General features: G+C 40.9%; 1 protein-coding gene across 4 annotated transcripts in view; it reads right to left on the bottom strand.

Moving 5' to 3' along the window:
• Positions 1-22606, bottom strand: part of LOC105477167 (FERM and PDZ domain containing 1) — a 144649-nt gene that overhangs the window by 48765 nt on the left and 73278 nt on the right. For all 4 annotated transcript variants that reach the window (XM_011733543.3, XM_024791406.2, XM_011733541.3 and 1 more), the window contains exon 2: positions 4937-5041. In XM_011733543.3, coding sequence (XP_011731845.2) covers positions 4937-5037 — 101 coding nt within the window. In that variant the 5' untranslated portion in view covers positions 5038-5041. The remainder of the gene's footprint in view (positions 1-4936; positions 5042-22606) is intronic.

Below are 22606 nucleotides of genomic sequence, written 5' to 3'. Positions count from 1 at the left end.
CGCGCCACCATGTGTGGCTAATTTTTGTATTTTTAGTAGAGATGGGGTTTCACTATGTTGGCCAGGCTCGTCCGAACTCCTGACCTTGTGATCCGCCCACCTCGGCCTCCCAAAGTGCTGGGATTACAGGCTTGAGACACGACGCCCAGCCGAAAAATTGGTATTATTAAGTGGAAAAATATATTATCATCAAGTCTTTGTCATTTTATCACTTCTGTAGTCACACAAAGCTAATAAGAAGACAACAATTTGATTGAAAGCAAATAGTTAAAAATTAGTTTATGATGTAATGTCACTGTGTTGCAGCTTTTATTAAGCAGTTTGCATTGCATGGTTTACATAGAAATTCAAAACACGTCACAGAGACCGTTTGGGAGGTTAGCTATTTTTAAAAGAACACTGATACTGTAAATGTTATTTTCCTGTTGGAAAACGAAATCGAGTGGTAACAGAGGAGTCATCCTTATCATATCTGCACAATTTCCCATTCCTATAATTATAGGTCTCACCAGTTCACTCCTACCCAAGCATGGACACTCATTTAAACTAAGGGCTACCAACTGAATTTGACTAATGAATGTAGCAATAACCACCTACTGAAAATTAATCTAAAATGTAAGAAATCACAGGAACTTTGAAAGTTGACACCACTCCTCTGTAAAATACCTGTTTAAGTCTCTATAAAGCTCTAACATTACCCTGTGTGTATAAAAGTTATCAATTTGTTTAGTAATGCCTGGCAATGGAAATGGTTATTTTTGACTAATTTACTCCTAGACAACTCACTTAGGGCCACAGATAAAGTTTAAATTTTATGGGAAAAAATGCCAATGACAAGTAAAGCAAGTATAACTGGCTGAAATGACTGAGTTTTTAAAAGTCAGAAAAAAACAGAATTGCTAAAATATGCATGTAAAATTATGTGACTACAGATGCATATCTGTGTTTCTTCTTTCTGCACTATAGAAGTCATTTCAATACACTTCCTTGATTTCTTGCCCCAGCTACCAGGAAATTCAGGGCTAATGTTAGTATTCAAATGCTAAATCCTTAAGTCTGATTGGTTTGCAATCTCTTTCTAACATTTCTTATTTTAATTTTCCCATGTTTTAAAACTGTAATCATTAAAAATTCCTTTTGGAAGAAGGAGGGATGGGCATTTAAAATATATTTCAATGAATAATACAGTCCCCTACTATGAAAGCCCTTAATCAGTAAAAATTTATTGAATGTCTGTTACATACTATGGACTCTGTTAGGGCTGAGGATACTTTGTGAAACAAAACAGTCAGGGTCCCTGGTCTCATACATGACAGGAAGGTTGGGGGAGAAAAGCCATATGATGGCGGAGGTGATAATGAACAGGTAAATAAATATATACATAATTATAAAGTGTGATGAGCAGGTAAGTACCCTGGAGGAAACAAGCAAGAGAATGGACTCCCTGTGCCTTGGGTGGTCAGGAAAGGCCTCTTAAAGAAGGTGATGTTTAAATTTAACCTGATGAAGAAGGACCTGCCATAAAAAGGGGAAGTAAAAGAACTTTCCAGGTCAACTGAACAGCAAGTACAAAATCCCTGAGATAGGAAAGACCTCGATGAGTTCTAGATACTTTTAAAAAAGCAAAACAATGGAGAATGGTGGGCAAGGAAGGAAGCGGAGCAAGGTGAGGCTGGACAGTTGGGCTGGGGACAGACTGTGAAGAGACTTGTAGGTTATGGCAAAATGGTAGGTGAGCCACTGAATGGTTCGGGGTGGGGTAGGGTGGGGTAGAGCTGGGAGCTAGCATGGGACAGGAACATTTTACATTTTGAAAAGTCCACTATAGCTGCAGACTAGAGAATCAGCTGGAACAGGGAAAAAGCAAGTGAGTGATCCTTGCAGGGCTCCCAGGGACAGAGAGGTGGACAGTTCTGAAGGCAAACTGACAGGAGCTGCTGATGGGGTGGGTGCAGGGGATTCAAGGAGTCAGGATGATGCTCAGGTTTCTTGACTAGGCAACAAGGTGGTAGGTGGTACCATTTAGTCTATCCCTAGGAAATGAAATTATGTACCCCACACTCAGCTTTTTCAGTTATTGATCATTTTCTAGTAATCTAAGGACACCAAGGATTAGAGATGAGAAGAAATTCATACAAGGCTACAAATGATTTATCCTAGAAACATGGAAATTATGTCTTCCATGGGCACTGACAGGAAACTTTCTCTCTTTGTTTTTCTCTTTCTCAAGCACTTGGAAAGCAAAACTCCCTAGACACAAGGGAAGATGTTTAATATCATTAACCACCAGGGAAATGCAGACAAAAACCCCAATGGGACACCACTCACACCCACTAGGATGGCTACAATAAAAGAGATAACAGCAAGTGTTGGCAAAGATGTAGAGGCACTGGAACTCTCATATACTGCTGGTGGAAATGTAGAATTGTATGGCCACTCTGGGAAACAGTCTGGCAGTTCCTCAAAAGACTAAACACATAGTTGTTATGTGGCCCAACTATTCCACTTCTAAGTATATACTCAGGAGAACTGAAAATATATGTTCAAACAAAAACTTTTACACAAATGTTCATGGCAGCATTATTCATAATTGTCCAAAAGTGGAAACAACTCAAATGCTCATATCACATACATGTCTATCTATCTATCTATCTATCTATCTATCTATCTATCCTTATTTGGCTTTATATATCAACCCAAATGTTTATGTTAAATCAACTGATGAAATGAACAAAGAAAATATTCCATAATGGAATATTATTTGACAATAAAACAGAATGAAATACCAATTCACACTATGACATGTCATACTGATCCATGTCAGTATGATAAGCAAAATAAGATAAGCAAAAGAAGAACACATTATGCTAAGTAAAACAATATTTTATGCTAAGCGAAAGAAGCAAGTCACAAAAGAACACATACTGTATAATTCCATTTATGTGAAATATCCAAGATAGGCAAATCTATAGAGATAGAAAGTAGCATGGTGGCACGTGCCTGCAGTACCAGCTACGTGGGAGGCTGAGACATGAGAATTGCTTGAACCTGGGAGGCAGAGGCTGTAGTGAGCTGAGATTGCACCACTGCACTCCACCCTGGGCAACAGAGTGAGACTGTCTCAAAAAAGAATAAAAGAAAGTAAATTAGTGGTTACCTGGGACTGGCCGAGGGGAGAATAGGAAGTGACTGCTAAGGGGCACAGGGTTTCTTTTTATAGTATTGAAAATGTCCTAAAATTAGATAGGGGTGATGATTGTCACCTTTCATTTACAGTCTGTGAGAAGGCAAGATGTTAAGAGAGTTCCAAGGTCAAATATCTAGGCAACGTCAAGTTAAACAGGTCTCTTTTTCTGCAGGACTTCTCAGAGCCTTTAATCTGTATTATGTGCATAATGTGTATAATAAATCACCAAGTCAGGGGAGGCAGAAGTAGGATATAAGATGCATCATTTCTCAAACATATATGGCCACAGAATCTCTTCTAATGGAGCAGCATCACACAGCACTAGGTTTTGCAGACCCCACTGTGGGAAACAATGTGCTTAGCAGCTTTTCCATTCATTCATCAAGCACCACCTGACCACCTACAACACTCACGCAAGACAATCACTTTTGGGCTATAGAGATGAGGCCAGTCCTTCCCTGACCTCACAGAAGGCAGGTCTAGAAAGGAAATGAATGGGCTCCAATAAGTTGAAGGCACCAGGGGGAGCACAATGCCAATGCTACAAATAAAATACTATGGGGTCCCATGGAGAAATTCATCCTGACTCTAGACTGAGGAACACTTCATGGAAGACCCAGCACTTCAGCCAGGCCTTCAGCTGTGGGGGGTTCTGGCCACATGGAGATGGGAGGAAGGGATCTGGCCCAGGAGCCCAGGTCCAAGGGGTGAAAGAGAAGACAGGGTGCTTGTAGTAGAACAATAAATGTTCCCTTTAGCTGGAGCACACTGTGAAGGAAGCAGAAGACAAATAGCTGGAAAGGATTGCGGCTTCAAATGTCAGACCAAAAGTGTTTAAGCTTCCTCCTATAATAAATGGGGACCCATCCAAGCTTTCTGAGCATGGGGTAAGAGTGGTCCTAAACAAGTCACTCTTTGAGCCTGAGGTGTTTCATCTGTAAAATGGAGCTAATTCTACCAGCCCCATTTTATCTGACCTCGGTGAGTGAGGATCACAGAACTTGGCCACAAGGCAGTGGAGCCCTGAGCAAAGTTTATTACTCAGCAGCAGAACAGCTGTTTCCAGTTCCTTTGGAAGAATGTGTGTCTCAGAAACACCTGACACGTGATATTTCATCTCTGTGGCAGAGCCAGATGGGAAATCCAAGCAAAAATGAACGCTTGGAAACAGAACATATCTGAAAGTTCTCCTGTAGCAGACAAATCAGATCTGTATTTGATTTCATTTTATTTTCTTTAGAATGACATAGGGACTGCAAGGAAGGAACAGCCACTGGAAATGAAGACACGGAAAGAATATAAACAGCAGATTGCCTGACTTTCATGTCAAGTACGAAGACAAGAGGTGTGTGTGTGTGTGTGTGTGTGTGTGTGTGTGAGACAGAGAGATCAAAAGAGTGTATGTGTGAGTGTGTGCTCCAGAGAGTGTATATGCATGTGTGTACAAGTATGTATGAGTGTATTTCTGTGTGTATGTCTGTGTATGAGTATGTTTGTAAATGTTGTAAATGTGTATGAGAGTTGCAGTAAGTATGTCTGTGTGTGTGTAGGTACATGTTCGGGGTAGGGTACAGGGAAAAGCACTCCAGCAAAATTGCTGACTTATTTACACTGCTCCCACCATATGGTGTAAGAACAAAGCAAGCCGGAGACAGCGATCCCAAGGTGCGGCCAGGACCGGCACAAGCTCCTCCCCCTGAGACTCCAAACCTTTATAGATAGAAATCTCTGCAAACCCAGGAGCCTTACCGGGCCGAGCTGTCCCGGGAGCGCCGAAGCCATCTTGCCACCATTTGTTCTATTCTATGTGCTTTCCGTGTCTGGAATAAACTGGTCTCCAGCTCTTCCATTTACCTAAAAGGAAGAAGAGTGTTCTTAAGGTGCTAACCAAAATATTATAAAGAGGATTTTGATAAATCAGGATGATGCTTCCTTTATTTGCCCATTGTAAGACACACTGATAAAATAACTAGCGTTCTCCTTTTGTCTAAAATCAACATAAACAGGTGCTCAGTGTCCACAGAGTGAACAACTTGAGCAACCCCCAATCTTGCAGCAAACAGACTGACTGGGTTTGTGTCTTAAACAGTTAAACATAAGGATGAGAGAGTAAAATAGATAACATTTCTCAAACTTTGTGACTGTGACCCATAGGGAGAAATATGCCTTACCATGTGACACTGTCCTTCCCTCTCCCAACTATGTGTGCAACCCTGGACAATGCGGTTCAGTTTTGCCTGCATCAGGAACCCCATGGACATGGAAGCATTCTTCATCACGTTGTGCAGATTCCTCTGAGCGCTGCTGCTTTTGTTCAATCTTTTATATTTAATTTTTGAATAAGTATTTCACTTACATAATTCAACACTAGCTTATAAAAAAGATATACAGTTACTGTATTGTGTGCTGAAAAATTTAAGAGGGTAGATCTCAAGTTAAGTGTTCTTATCACAATAAAAAATATGTAGACAGTGAAAAGTCTGTCTTATACCCTTCCTTGCTCCCACCCACCCAGTTCCCATGCCCATACGTAATCACTGCTCTTGTTCTCCATTTGTCCTTCCAGAGTTTTTCTTTCTTTCTTTCTTTCTTTTTTTTTTTTTTTTTGAGATGGAGTCTCGCTCTGTCACCCAGGCTGGAGTGCAGTGGCACAGTCTTGGCTCACAGCAACCTCCACCTCCTGGGTTCAAGTTATTCTCCTGCCTCAGCCTCCCAAGTAGCTGGGACTACAGGCACATGCCTCTGCACCTGGCTAATTTTTGTATTTTTAGTAGAGATGGGGTTTCACGATGTTGGCCAGGCTAGTCTTGAACTTCTGACCTGAAGTGATCTGCCCTCCTCGGTCTCCCAAAGTGCTGGGATTACAGGCATGAGCCACCGCATCCAGCCTGTCTTATTCTTTTAAACAAATTATCTTGGAACACTTTTAGATGTATAAAAAGGTTACAAAGATAATACAGGGTTCCCATATCCCTTCATTCAGCTTTCCCTAATATTAACATCTTACATAATTATTGTACCTTTGTAAAAATTAAGAAATTAACATTCGGACAATATTATTAACTGAACTACAGGCTACGTTCAAATTTTACCAGTTTTTCACTAATGTGCTTTTTCTGTACCATGATCCAATCTAGGACACCATGTTGTATTTAGCCAGCTTTGCTAATTTTCCCCCAGTGCCATTTCATCTGCTCTAGAGCAGCAGTCTCCAACCTTTTTGGCACCAGGGATTAGTTTTGCAGAAGACAATTTTTTCCCCAGACAGTGGGGGGATGGGATGAAACTGACATCATCCCAGATTATCAGGCATCAGATTCTCATAAGGAGCGTGCAACCTAGATCCTTCCCATGTGCATTTCACAATAGGGTTCGGGCTCCTATAAGAATCGAATGAGCTGCTGATCTGACAGAAGGCAGAGCTCAGGCGGTAATGCTCACTCCTGCTGTGGGTCCTGGTTCCTAACAGGCTGCAGACCAGTACTGGTCCACGGCCCGGGGGTTGGAGAACCCTGCTCTAGAGCATAAAAAGGTAAGATTCCTACATCTTTTTAAGGTACCAGTATAACATTGATACAAATTCTGACAAAAACAATATAATAATATAAAAATACAATCTCCCTTATGAAAATAAAAGTAAATACACCACATAAAATATTAGCACAGAGAACCCAACAGCAATCAACAGAGGAATCATGGGATCTATACCAGGGATACAAGGAAAGAGAACTAACCAGGTTATAAGAATGAAAACACCCTAACTGATCACTTTGAAAACCTGGAGACACACTTTTCAGGCATATGGAAGCCAAATACAAATTAGTGGGTAAAAAGGCTAACATGAACATAGGCTGTAACCAAAAACAAATTCCATTTAGATCAATGATAGTCAGTCTAGCTTTACTCTACAATGGGGACATGAGACCCGAACACTGTCTTCAGTTCTAGGCATCTCACTTTTTAAAAAATATAAAAAGAATAACAGAAAGTAGATTTCTGATTAAACACTGTGAATTGAGACAAGGTCTTAATTTCTTCTTCCTAAATCCTATAAATCACAGTAAAGAAATAAAAAACATGTAAACCGATAGGATAATGAATACAGAAGAGAAGACAACAATAGATGACAGATGTCGATAATGTTTGGAAGAGAGGCATCTGAAATAGAAGGAGTAAGTAAAACTCTTCGGTTTTCAAAACAAAGAAAACAGAAAGCTATGTTCCCTCAGAGGGGGATTCTGATGAAAAATGAGCTGGTGGCTGGGCATGGTGGCTCAGGCCTATAATCCCAGCACTTCGGGAGGCTGAGGGGGAAGATTGCTTGAGTCCAGAAGTTCAAGACCAGCCTGGGTGACATGATGAAACCCCATCTCTACCAAAAATACAAAAATTAGCCAGGCATGGTGGCGCACACCTGTAGTCCTAGCTACTTGGGAGACTGAGGTGGAACGATTGTTTGAGTCTGGGAGGTGGAGGTTGCAGTAAGCTGAGATCATACCTCTGCACTCCAGCCTGGGCAACAGAGTGAGACCCTATCTCAAGAAAGAGAAAAGGGAAGGGAAGGGAAGGAAAGGAAAAGGGAGGGGAGGGGAGGGGAGGGGAGGGGAGCGGGGGAAGAAGTGCTGATTTGCCCAGTGGCTCAGGAATTAGGGGCAGTAAGTACAGGAGAAAGCAAGGATGAGCATAAGGCTGAAAATATGGAAATACCCACCTAGACAACTATCTCTTTCCCATCCTGCTGAAGACAAGAGGCTTATTTTTTGGAGAAAATGAACAAGAGAAGCTTGGGGAGACTAGGCACAATAGATGGTATAGGAATGAAAATAGAAGAAGTAAGTAAAACTATTCTAACTGAATGACAAGACCTCTAGCCCCTTCCTGTGCCCAGTTCTCTGAATACTGTCAGCGAGTACTTTATATCCTGCTATGGTTTGAATGTGTCCCTGAAGTTTATGTGTTGAAAACTTAATTTCCATTGCAACAGGGTCATGAAGGCTGTGTCCTCATGAATGGATTAATGCCATTACTGTGGGAGTGAGTTCCTGATGAAAGGATAACTTTGGCCTCTTTCCACGCTCTCTTGTGTGCTCTTTTGCCCTTCCACCTTCTTCCATGGGATGATACAGTAAGAAGGCCCTTACCAGATGCCAGCACCTCAATATTAGACTTTCCAGCCTCCAGAACTGTCAGAAATAAATTTCTTTTCTTTATAAATTACCCAGTCCGTGATATTATATAGCAACACAAAACAGACTAAGACATGTCCCAAGCAAAAGATTAAAGAATCCTTCTCTGGAGGACTGAATAGCACCAGAGAAAAGACCTTCAGATACTGACATTTTCAAGATCCCTGCAGGGAAAAGGTAACTTGCTGCCAGATCATCTTGCATTGAAATGTATTAATCAGTGAGCCAGACCCATCATACAAAGTTTCCAATTATTTGTTTTACTGCTTTACTCTTACTTATGAATAAACATTTAAGGAAAGCATGCATTATAAAAAACAGACCAAATCAAGCAGAAAAGTTCAGAAGAAACAGAGACAATGTAGAAAACAGATGGAAAAAAATCAATCTATAACTTAAATCTTCAAAAAGATAAAGTATTATATTCATGAAACAAGAAGACGATTTTTTTAAAATAAACTATCAGAGAATAAGCATGAACACTTGGAAATTAAAAATAAGACAGCTAGAATAAAACATTCAATTATTAATAAAAACAGAAAAATATAGTCAATGAAAGACTGCAGGAAGAGAAACCAAAGCCAAAGACAGAGAAAACATAAAAGACAATAAATGTATAGTATCTGTCCAGGAAGTGTAATATTCATCTAATAAAGTTCCAGAAATAGAAAATAAAGGAAATGGAGGTAAGGAAACTGCCAAATAATTTGATAAAAATTTCTCGAAGAACTTAAATTTTCAGATTAAGAATATATACTAATTGCCCACCCTAGAGAATGAAAAAAGACCCACATCAAGTAACAACATTGTAAAATTTCAGAAACTAGAAACAGAAAATATCTTCTAAACTTCCAGAGAGAGAAAAAAAAAGATCACATACAAACAATTGAAATTAAAAATGGCACTAAACTTCTCAGTAATAACAATGGAAGCTGGGAGCCATTGGAGTTCTCACATTTTTGAGGGAAAAGCATTCTCAATCTAGAATTCGATACCCTGTCAAACTACCAATCAAGTACAAAAGACATTTTTAGATGTTCAGGTCTCTAAAATTTTACCTTTCATACATCCTTTCTCAGGACGCTGACACAGGATGTGCTTCTGCAAAACAAGGAAGTAAGGAAAAAAGAAATGAGATCCAGGATATTAGGGATGGAACATAGATAAGAGGCAAAAGAAGCATCCCGGATGACCGTGAAGGGATGCATTGAGGTAACACCTGTATAAAAGACCCAGAGAGCAACTATTGAGATGCGTGAAGACAGAGGTCTTAGGGAAAATAAATAGAAATGGATAAGTTGTCTGATGTGTTTGTGTAGAAAATTTCACTGAGAGGCTGTTGGGGCGTATGGGAGAATTAGCAATAAGCACATGAAAAACTAAGCCTATCAAAAACAGAGGGAATTATGAAATCCAAGGAAAATAAAAAGTTGTATAAGAAAATAAAATTATATTTCACTGCTTGGCTCAGCAATTAACAATATTTACATTGTCATGATAATGTAAACACTGAAAAATGGTTTCTCAAGAACAGTGATGTAATGACACTGGAATGATATGGTGAAGGGAAGCAAGTGTAGTAGCCTAAGAGCTAAATCCTCATTTATCATAATAATTAGATAATGTCCAAAATTAATAAATTGGAAAATAAGAATGCAAGATATTTCTTAGAAATATGCAGGAAAATACCAGAGGAAATGACTAGAAGAGTTGAAAGAGCTTCTAAGAACAGAAATTAAAGGATGAGGAGGAGTGGGGCAGGAAATGCTGATTTCTATTATAAACCCTTAATACTATTTTATTAAATGATTTTTAATAATTTTTAACTTAGTTTTAAAAACTGAAGTAATATATACTTCTGGTAATATACACAGAAAAATATAATGAAAATAAAATCACTTACAATTAGCTACAATCACTACCTCCCAATTAGTAAGTTAATTTTTCATTTTTCATGCTTACACATGTATATATGTTTCTTAATTAAAATGATATATTATACCTTCCCACTTATGATTTCATAAACATCATTCCATGTTAATATTTAAGCATTTACACCATCATTTAAAATGGTTATATGGTATTATTTTCTCTGACCATATCATAATTTATTTAATAAATCTATCATTGGACATTTATGTTGTTTCCAATTTTTCACTATTATGAAAGCTTTACAATAAAAATCCTTATTCATGGCAAATGGCTACTACTTCCCAGATATTTTTGGGGGGATAAATTCCTAGAAGTGAAATTACTGGACATAAACATATGTTCACTTTTAAGAATTTGGATGTATATTGTTGAATTGCCTCCAAGAAGTTACCAATTTGCACTCCTGCCAGGACAGACCTTTTGAATACTATCCCTTAAAAAAATTTTGCCAGTAAGATGGAAATTATTTACTTAAATATTTATATTTTGAAAACATAGAAGACAAAAGTAAATTACCCTCTATATTCTTATAAAAACTAGACATTGTCATTTTTTAAAATATTTGCTAATGAGATTGAAAGTAACGTTCAATTATTGGTTTAAATATATATTTATATATAATTAAATATATATTTGTATATAGGAAATGTATATACTTATATATATGTTTCCCATATAAAAATATATTTCCTGTATATATAGGAAAATATTTTAAAAATTAAGTATCACACATAAATCCATCACATTGAAAATTATACAAAATAAGCATCCTACTTCAAGTATCCAACCCATTCCCCTAGAGGTTAACACAGTTAACAATTTGGTATGTATTCATACTATCTTTGTCCTGAATTAATAGAGACCTATATCATGTATATTAACACATCTTTTCTACAAAAATAGAGTATTATACTCAGTAGTCTGTACTTTGTATTTTTTAACTTGCAAATATATCCTGTATATCTTTCCAGATCAGAACTATGTACAGCTGTGATTGGAAGTTATTTGATTACTAGCACAGCTCAACATTTTTCATGTGCTCCTGACCATTTGTGTTCATTTCTTATTGCTTTACTGTTTCTGATTTTTCCTTATTTTTCTGCTGGAATGTTTGCCTTCTTGTAGCCAATTTGTAAAAGCTCTTTCGTATAATAAGGATTATTTAATGTTCCTTTGCCGAGGATACAAAATAACATCATATTTCTTTGAGACTTACCATGGAGGATCAAGAATGTAGGTTATAGTGTCCTGACAAAACAGAGACTAAACACAGAAGACAGAAGAATAAATGTCTAGCAAAACCCATGGGATATTGTTTTCAAATATCAACTGCCCCAGTCAGGGCCCCTCTAGGATCAAGTCCATTGGAAATTCTGGGATATTGATATTAACTTGGTCTGTCTTACGTCTGAGCATCACGCTTTCCTATGGGGTCTAGGAAAGGAGATTTAAAAGCAAGTCATATGAAAACACATTGAAAAATCAAAGAATGTTTATTAAATAAAAACTTGGAGGTGGCCCACATGATCATGGTTCACAAAGAGCCCAAGGGCCACCATGTGGAAGACACATATTCTACATGATTCTGGAATTTAGAGACAGGATTAATGGGGAAATGCCACAGTGCGGGGGACTCCAGCTCAGACTAAGGCAAGAAATTCATGTTCCTGGTAGATCCAAGCATGGAATGAGTGTCCTCAAGAATTGTTAAGATCTCGGACACTGAAGGTATTTCCAGGGGAGGCTGCATAAACTGCATGAATATAGCAGAAGGGACACAAGGATGGCATAGAGGGACATATCCATGGAATACATGGAGCAGATGACTCCTACAGTTCCTTCCATTCATGCAATCTGAGGTCTCCACTAGATCTAAGAGCCAGGCAAGATGGTCTCTGTTGCAGTCTGTCTCAAAATTCAAAGCCCCACATTACCCAGAGTAGTTGGAAATCCTGAAGTAAGCACAGCACTGGAAGAAGCGCGATGTCTGACCTCTACATTGTTATAGTTTCCACATGATTGCAGAGTTGTCAGGGATCTCAAACATATCCATCAGACTGAAGGCCATCGAGCATTTCCATTCCTTTTGAAGGTCTTCAAACTACAGTGGTTACTTTTTAAGTAACTGCTGCCAAATACAATTTAGCTAATTGGTTTCTATAAACATACATGGTTCTAATTAAGAGAATTAATTTGTGTTATGTATCTGGACTGTGGGTAGGCAGGTACCTTCATCCAGGGATCCCCAAAGACTAAACAAATGCCTACATCAACCAAGCCATTAAAAGTGCTCCATGACTCAGCAAGGTCTGAGCAGGAGAGTTTAAAGTCAAGAGAATGACCTGCTAATGGTTTTAATGTTAGCCTGTGGATTGCTGGGCTAATGGAAGGAAGTAAATGTCCATATCATCCAAAACGTTTGAATCTTCTCTACAGTCCCACTGCCAAGAAGTTATCTGGCCTCTTATGTTCTGTCATTCCCTGTTGAACCCATCTTATTGTTAGAAAGTTTCTTTACATAAAGCTGAATTCCATTCATCTACAGCTTTAGTCTTCCACACCAGTGCTGCCCTCTGGCCACTCCTACCACCACTGCCCCAAATAAATCAGCTCCCTTTCTGGATTTGAACATAGAAATCTTTCAGCCTTTCAGTCTCCTTTGTCCCAAATTAAACATCCTCAGCTCCTTCAACAGTTCCTTGTAATACAAGATCTTTTTAGAGCACACATCAACTTGGAAAAATACCTTAAAAGGCATGAACCCTCAAACTGAACACAATTCTGGTTGCCTGGAACAATGTGAATATAAAAAGGCAAACTCTCTCAAAATATTTTGTAAATGGAGAAGAAGACTAAATATGTCAAGGTGATAGCTATTTTAAATGCAAACAGACAATTAAAAGGGATACAAAAAGGTGATAATAAAAGACTTCAGGAAACTAGCACAAGCTATTGAGAAATGAAAACATCAGTGGAGGCAGCAAAAGATAAAAGAGAAACTGAAGTGCCCAAAATCACTTGCACTAAATTGAAATTGTAAATAAAACTAGATAGCACTTCAAGAAAAACTGTCAGGCATAGAACCAGATTGAGGATTTCAACTTACAAATAATAGGGCCAGCAGAGAACATGGAAAAGGAACACACAAAATTGTAATCAAAGAAATAATGAAAGGCAAATTTATTAAGCTGAAAAATAGGTTTCAAAAATAAAGAGCACAAAATACAACTCTCAGATGTGCCTCAAGGAAGACTCTTCACATATCAACTCAAATTTTTAAACTGCAAAGATTAAAGAATCATCCTTAAAACCTGTGTTTAAAAAGGAAAAGAGAATGATCATTTGAAAAAGATTATGTTCATATATTTTGCAGCATATTATTCAGGCATTGACTCAAGTTCATTATCTTTCTCTCTGGGAGAGGTAAAAGTTTTATAAGTGCTACTTGAGACACTGTTCTTGAAAGACATCTCGGCTGGGCACGGTGGCTCATGCCTATAATCCAAGCACTTTGAGAGGCTGAGCAGGGAGGATTGTTTCAGCCCAGGAGTTTGAGACCAGCCTGGGCAACATAGTGAAATCCTGTCTGTACTGAAAATAAAAAAAGTTAGCTGAACGTGGTGGTGCACACCTGTAATCCCAGCTAATCGGGAGACTGAGGTAGGAGAATCACCTGGGCCCAGGAGGTTGAGGCTGCAGTGAGCCATGATCGTGTCACTGCACTCCAGCTTGGGTGACAGAGTAAGACCCTGTTTCTAAATAAATAAATAAATAAATAAATAAATAAATAAATACTGGGGAATCATGCTTGACTCTTTTCCTGTTTTGTGTTCCACATGGATTCGGTCACCAAATTCTGTTGATCTTGGTCCCAATTGTCTTAATCTGTCACCTCCTCTCCTTTCTCAGTGCTACTGCCTGAGTTCAAACTTTCATTCTATCTGAAGTACTACAATAACCCCCAGCCAGTCTCCTTACTCTTCATCAATCTGTCCTCCATGTGACTGCCAGAGTGATATAAAATGTAAGTCTAATCACATCACTTTTATTTTCAAAATCCTCCAGTGGTTCCTCTTCATCTTTAGGATAAAGTCTGAGCTCAAGAATTATAGTAATATCAATAGCACGACTATGCCAACAACATTACCACTTACTATGTGCCAGGCACTAGGCTAAGCAATGTACACAGGTTATCTTATTTAATGCTTTTAATAATTCTCATTTACAAAAAAAGGAAACTGAGGCATGAAGAAGTTAAGTAACCTGGCTAAGAGCACACAGCAAAGAAGTGGCAGAACTGGAATTAAAAATCAGATTAGCTTGCTTGTCTCTGAAGCTGGACTCAGCCATTCCATCCCACTGCCTCCCCCCTGGCCTTGGGATGGCAGCCAAAGCCCTTTGTGATCTGGCCCTGCCTACCTGACAACTTCATCTCCCTCACACAACACTCTGCAGAACTGTATTACCTGTTGTTCCCCCGAAAGGCCTTGGTTTCTCATGCCCTCATGTCTCTGCAGATACTGTTCCTTTGCCTAGTCCATATCCCCTGCCTGCACACCCATCAAATTCCTACTCGCACTTCAATGAACAGGCACAGTAGTGGACTGGATTAGCACAGAACACTCCCCTCTCCAGCTTGTTTTCTCATCTGTAAAAACAATGATAATGATCCCTGCCCAGCTATCCATCAGGGTTGGTGTAAGGCTTACATTGCATTATGCTGTGACAATGCTTTGAAAACTATAAAGTTCTATGGAAATGTGCCCAAGAAACATCTCTTTTTCTGAGGTAGTGTGAGCTCAGTTGTGTGACCAAATTTGTGTGTGGCAAAAGTTTGAAGTAGAAGAAGTCGATTTCTGCCACAAAAAGGAATGAGGTCCTGATGCATGGTACAGCATGGATAAACCTTGAAAGCATTATGCTAAGTGAAAGAAGCCAGACACAAAAGGCTACATGATTTCATATAAATGTCAGACTCCATTTATATGAAATGTCCAGAACAGGCAAATGTATAGAGATAGATAGAAAATTGATTAGTGGTTGTGAAGGCAGTGAAGAAGAGAAATGCGAACTGACTGCTAATGGGTAAGAGATGTCTTTTTAAGGTGACAAAAATGTCCTAGAATTAGACAGTGGTGATAGCTGCACAATTTTGTGAATATTCTAAAAACCAATAATTGTATAATTTAAAGGGTCAATTTGATGGTATGTGAATTGTATCTTAATTTTAAAAAGAAAAGAAAAAAACGCTTATTTCTGGTGCCCAGCTTCACCCTTCTGTCCTCCTTTCCTTGCCAGTAAGTAATAACCCCAACTCTGTAAGGAATCTGTTTTTCTCACTTTTCCCCCATTTCATCTTAATAAAACCCTATAAGCATTAGAAGCACCTGGAAGACTGGTTAAAGCATAGATGTCTGAGCCACAGAGTTTCTGGTTCCAGAGGGCTAGGGTAGGGCCCAAGAATTTGCATTTCTAACGTCCCTCCAGATAAAACCTAGGGAATGCTGAAAAGAGCACTGAACTAGACATCAGGACACCTGGTTTCCTTCCTGGCTTTGCCATTAATTAAGCCTAGAATTGCACAAGTTGCCAAGCCTCTGGTTATCCCTTTATCTCAACATTGCATTTCTCTAAGTATCTGCCGATTGTAAAATTGTATTATGTTGTCACTGAAGTCTTCCAAGGATCCCCATCCTTAAAATCCAACATCTTCCTGGATGTCCAACTCCGTCTCCCACCACTGCCCCCAAAAGACTGCTCTCTTGGCCAATTTGGGGAAGGAAGGAAACTAACACTTTCACCTGTAGATGTCACTCCTCATGACAACCCCACGTAGTAGGAATCCATAACTCCATTTGGAAGACAAGAGATTGAGGCTTGGAGAGGTTAAAAAACTTCCTCAAAGCGGCCTAGGGGAACCCAAGGCCCATCCTTCTCCCATCATGTAATTCTCTGTTTCGAAGCTTCTCTGTCTCTCAAAAAAAGCCCCTAGGTAGCCCCTCTTGAGTCTTTGTTCTGATCTCTCCCACTTTCCAGGACTTATTCAAATCCTATGTAACTGTCAACAGTTAGCTCAAAGCCACCACATTTAGGACGGGTTCCTGGCCACCCACCTACCATGATTCACCAGGTTACCCAATCACAGAGCTGCTATGTGTAGTCTTGCTCTTCCAACAGCCTGTGACCATCTCCTTTATGCTCTTGTCTTGTGTTTTCTTTTTTTTTTTTTTTTTTGAGACGGAGTCTCGTCGCCCGGGCTGGAGTGCAGTGGCCGGATCTCAGCTCACTGCAAGCTCCGCCTCCCGGGTTTACGCCATTCTCCTGCCTCAGCCTCCCGAATAGCTGGGACTACAGGCGCCCGCCACCTCGCCCGGCTAGTTTTTTTTTGTATTTTTTTAGTAGAGATGGGGGTTTCACCGTGTTAGCCAGGATGGTCTCGATCTCCTGACCTCGTGATCCGCCCGCCTCGGCCTCCCAAAGTGCTGGGATTACAGGCTTGAGCCACCGCGCCCGGCCTGTCTTGTGTTTTCTAACTTCATATGGATTCAGGTCTTGTTTTCTGTCCCTCAGATTGTAAACTCCTTGAGGGTAAGGGAGAAAAGTACCCTGCTTCTTTACAGTCCCTGCAGAGCCTAGCAGAATGCCTTCAGCTCAATCAAGATTTGTTGAATTAATAACAGCAGGTTACAGATGTCTGAAATGCTATGCTAAGACGAGAACCCCAGAACAATAAGCAGCTATAACTACTGAACCTTCTAAGCCCAAAGAAAAGCTATTGGCAGATATTTTAGGGAAGTTCACATTACATTTCTAATGTCAATCATTTGATGTTGCCTTGGTTCATTACCATGATCATAGCTTAGTGAGAGATAATGGGCTCACACATCTCCATGAATTTCTTAAAAAGAACTCAGATTACGATGATGCTTCATCAGAAAAATGACATTCTTAGAAAGCAAGGAAGGGGGACTTATCTATTAGACCACATGATTATTCCTCAAAGTGCAGTTACAACCAGGACCCCAGGAAGGAGTTTCAAACCTCTCTTCCCTACTCAGGGATCTCAGCCAAGTTTTTCACAGTATCACAGGCACTGATAGTTTAACCTCACAAGTCATTTCACCTGTAGCCATAAGAAGCCGAGGTAAAGCCAATTATTTCTTTTCTTTTCTTTTCTTTTCTTTTCTTTTCTTTCTTTTCTTTTCTTTTTTTTTTTTTTTTTTTTTTTTTTTTTTTTTTTTTTGAGACAAAGTCTGGCTTTGTCTCCCAGGCTGGAGTGCAGTGTCCCCATCTTGGCTCACTGAAGCCTCTGCCTCCTGGGTTCAAGTGATTCTCTCACCTCAGCCTCCAGAGTAGTTGGGATTACAGGCACATGCTACCACACTCAGCTACTTTTCTTGTATTTTTAGTAGAGACAGAGGTCTTGTTATATTGCCCCAGCTGGTCTCAAATTCCTGGCCTCCAGTGATCCACCTGCCTTGGCTTCCCAAAGTGCTGGGATTACAGGCATGAGCCACCGTGCCCAGCCCAAACTGTTTATTTTCATTTCTTATTTTGGGATGGCACTACATATCATTCTTGTTCCTCCTCCATCTTCCCTTCCCTCCTTTAAGCCTCTCTCTTCAACAGGAACCCCTCCCCTCTTTTTATTATAGAAAAGGGCATTGAATACCTGTAAGGGGGTTTATCATGGACCAGAGAAAAAACAAGGCTCACAGCTGGTTCTCTAGGTTTTCTGAGCCCTTCAATCATGTCAAGAAGTTCTGGCTGCCTGCATCCTCTGCCATCTCACCTTGCCTTGCACACCAGATGAAAAGGAGACGCAGGAGGTGGGAAAGCACCCGGACCCCTATCACCCAGGGCGGCATTCCCCAAATGACAATTGACCTCAAACTGCCCTCCTGGCTTTTGCCATGTTAGCAAACTGCCAGAACACCACACCTGCAAAACACGGTCTGCGTAAAACAGATTCTAGAATACAGTGCCTCCCATTTTAGCTTCATCCTAGACAATAGTACTCATTCAACCACAGGTTTGATGATGCTGCATATGTTTTTTTCTTGGTGCACATTAAAATAAATATATAGCAATTTAAACAAAAAGCACTCATTCACATATCCACTAAAACAGTCTTGAGTGTCGTGTGGTACAAAGACAAGCCTTTGGGAACACTAGTTCAGGGCATCGTCACGCCCCTCAGATTTCCCATCTGCCTAACAGGATTAGACGTCTCTTAGAAAGGGCTTAGCCTCTTATCTAGCTCAGTACAGATGGCCTCTGCATGGCCCTTTGAGAGCTACAGGGTGGCAACAGGAACAGACAGCTCTAATGGGGATCCAGGCTGTGCCTTTCTCTTGCTAGGGATCTGAGAGGATGGGGACCCCAGACCACTCCTAGTAGAAGACTGGAAGTTGGTCACACAAGTCATCCACTTTGCCGGATGAACAGTATCCCTAGAAAGGATGTGGGAAAGGGCTGAAACGAACACCAATGCCAACATTGGTGTTGCTGATGTGACCTGCAAGGCCTCACCTCACCATGTTTGTCTTACTGCTTACCCTCAAGCAGCCTCAGTGATGGACGGCAAATAACATTGCTGAGGCAGCTGCGGCTGCTGAACCCCTTGCCTCCACCCTGGTGCAGGGAAAGAGCACTGTGCAGGGAGACAGGAGACCAGCAACCAGCTTCCTGCTCTACTCCCAGCTCGACACGTGACTCAAGTCACATCCCTTCCCTCTGTGGCTGTTTTCCTACCTGTAAAGGTAAGAGTTGCACATGGATAAAATTTGAAAATACTGTGCTTCATGAAAGGAGCCAGTCACAAAAGACCACATATTCTATGATCCCATTCATATGAAAGCCCAGTAGGGAACTCTGTAGAGACAGAAAAGAGATTAGCGGTTGCTTAGGGCTGGGGAAACAGGGCGTGGAGGAGTGATAGTGAAAGAGTAAAAGGTTTCTTTTAGAGGTGATGAAAATGTCCTTAAGTTGACCACGCTGATGTTAGTACATATCTGTGACTATACCAAAACCTCTGAATTGTATGCTTTGAATGAGTAAATTTCATGGTATATGAATTAGACCTCAATAAAGGTGTTTTATAAAAACAAATGCCATAAAAGGAGAAAAAGAAAAGTGATGGGGTTAGAAACATGACCTCAATGCTCTTTCAAACCAGAAGTTTCTGACTCTCTTTAAACAAACTACAGTTCCCCAAATGCTTCTGGCCACCAGACTTCTCATCCGTTTTGGGCAGACTGCTGCTCTCTCAAAAGATGTTTGTCACCCAACAAACATCTGGCCCTATGCCAGTGTCTGTGGGGAGCAGGAAGATGCATCGGCCGCAGTGTCTGTCCGCCAGGAGCTCTAACACACGGTAGATGGCAAGACCATGAGAGCGGGCTGCATGGAGGGGAGGGGCTCAGAAGAAGGGGGATCACCTCTAGGTCAGGGGAGCACCAAGATTGGAGGCTTCTCCATGCCAGAAGCACCTGTGCTGGGCCCTAAAAGGCTGATGAGGACCGTGGGGCCTGAGTAGCCTACTTGGAAAAGCTAAGGGCCCAGGCTGAATGCAATCTACCTGGGGCTATTCTGGGCCCTGCCCTGACTTGGGAGGCTCACACAGAACATTAGGTTCCTGGAAAGTGCTTTGATGGCAGAAGTGCAGCTGACTCTGCAGTGACTGCAGGTCTTGCGATACCTTCACTTCCTTCATTTATTCTATAGATATTTATTCAGTATCCTCTATGTGCCTGGCACTGTTCTAGGTCTTGGGAGTCATTAGGAACAAAAAAAGATGAGAGTCACTACCCTCCTGGAGCTTACATTCTAATACAGGTTCTCAATTAGACAAGAAACAATGAACAAAAAGGAAATTAATTAAGACTGTCAGAAAGTGGTAAGTACGCCGGGTGCGGTGGCTTGTGCCTGTAATCATATCACTTTGGGAGGCCGAGGTGGGTGGATCACTTGAGGTCAGGAGTTCGAGACCAGCTTGGCCAACATGGTGAAACCACGTCTCTACTAAAAATACAAAAATTAGCCAGATGTGATGGCACATGCCTGTAATCCCAGCTACTTGGGAGGCTGAGGAAGACAATCACTTGAACCTGGAGGTGGAGGTTGCAGTGAGCCGAGAATGCACCACTGCACTCCAGCCCGGGCAACAGATTGAGACTCCATCTAAAAAAAAAAAGAGACGGCCCCGTCTCTACTAAAAATACAAAAATTAGCCGGGCGCGGTGGCGGGCGCCTGTAGTCCTAGCTACTCAGGAGGCTGAGGCAGGAGAATGGCGTGAACCCAGGAGGCGGAGCTTGCAGTGAGCCAAGATCGCGCCACTGCACTCCAGCCTGGGCAACAGCGTGAGACTCCGTCTCAAAAAAAAAAAAAAAAAAGAAAGTGGTAAGCACTAGAGGGGAAAAGAGATAGAATTAGCATCAATGCCTTGAAGCTGGAGGTCAGGGGTAGGCGGAATTTTATTCACTCTGAGATCACCCGCACATATCTCCAGGGAGCTCTAGGGTTCTGCCCTTTCTTTCCAATTCTCTGAGTCAAATCTCTAGCCAAGGGCTTAGCCATGATACATCTGGACAAATGTCACCATGGGTCCTGTTTCCATTTCTTCCTCTCTGAATCAATGCTAATATCCACAGATTCAAGAAACACTCAATGATCATCAACAATGTGCCAAGTACAGGGGCTGTGGGGGACACTGAGATAAGCAGGCACAATTCTCACCCTCGAGGAGTCTGCAGTTCACCGGGGAAGTCAGACACACACACCTAACCAGAATTCAAAGCAAAAGAAAGGAAGTGATCTGCTAGCAACATGAGCAAAGGCTGCAAAGTTTTTGAACCATTAGCTATAGTTTTCAAAGCACTCTCACGGCAGATGATCTTGTTTGGTGGTCACATCATGGTATTCCTCCTTCGAAGCTTTCACAGTGCACTACTGGATTCACAGTTCTTCCCCAGTGACCTTTCATGTCAGCAGCACAGGCCTTGTCATGCCCTGGTTCCAACCCTGACTCTCACTAACCTTATGCTAACCTTGCATCCTTGGACAAGTTACCTTAGCCTCCCTGAGCCTGTACTGTCATCTGTGAAATGGGGCTGACTTCACCTGCCCCACAGTAAATTAGATAATATATGTGAAGCTCTACCAGAATGCACGGCACAAAGGAAGTCCTCAATGACAGCAGCTATGATGTTATTCTTCATTTCAGAAGGCTATCCTCTTGAAGCTTAACTATTTCATCTGTCTTTTTTGTCTTCCTAACTCAATTCCTAAACTGCATTTCTCTCCAATTGCCCTCAGTCCTAACCACCGGGTAATGAGTTACTGAATGAATGAATCAACCAACCAACCAACTGGAAATTGGAATATGGGAGAGAGAAAAGGCATGGACAACTCTCAGGTTTCTGGTTTGGATGACTGGGGATGGTGGTCCCTTTCACCAGGAAAGAAAACACTAGGAGAAGTGTGGGTTTGAGGAGTAAGATGAAGAGTTTGGTTGGGAAATGCTGAATTTGCAGTACTGAAGGACAATCATGTCCAGTAGATAGTTTGAGCTAAAAATAATAATCTGACAGTCATCAGGTTGTAACCATGAGAATGAATAATTATCCTAAGAGATGCTGCATATCAAAACTGGGGCCTTTTACATAAGACCAATGCCCAGGTTCCACCCACCTACCCCCAGATGCTGATTCAGCTCAACTGGGGTGGGGCCTGGGCAGGGTTTGTTACAGGAGCCCTTGGTAATCGTAATGTACAGCTAGCGTTGAGAACCATTAGGGTAGGATGAGCAGAGCTGAGGAAGGAATGACGGTGACACCATTATTTTAGGGGCTGCAGAACCAAGGAAGTCATGGAAGGAAACTGAGAATGAATGATTACAGAGGCCTGATAAAAATCAAAGAAGCCTGGGGAGAAAAAAGGTTCAGAAGACTACGTAGGCAGTTTGGTGGCGCCTCAATAAGTTACACATAGAATAACCTTGACCTAGCAATTCCACTTCTTGGTATCTACCCAAAAGAATTGAAAACAGATGCTCAAACAAAAACTTGTACACTAATGTTCATAGCAGCACTATTCACAATAGCCAAAAGGTGGAAACAAACCAAACATCCATCAACAGATGAATGGATAAACTCCTTGTGATATATCCATACAATTGAATGTTATTGTATTGTATGGAATTTACGCAGCCATAAAGTGCAATGAAATACTGATACATGCTACGACATAGACGAACCTCAAAAACATCTATGTTGAGTGACAGAAGCCAGACACAAAAGG

This window comes from Macaca nemestrina, chromosome 14, assembly GCF_043159975.1.
Source record: "Macaca nemestrina isolate mMacNem1 chromosome 14, mMacNem.hap1, whole genome shotgun sequence".
Lineage (NCBI taxonomy): Eukaryota > Metazoa > Chordata > Mammalia > Primates > Cercopithecidae > Macaca > Macaca nemestrina.
This window is presented reverse-complemented; position numbering and strand designations above follow the sequence as displayed.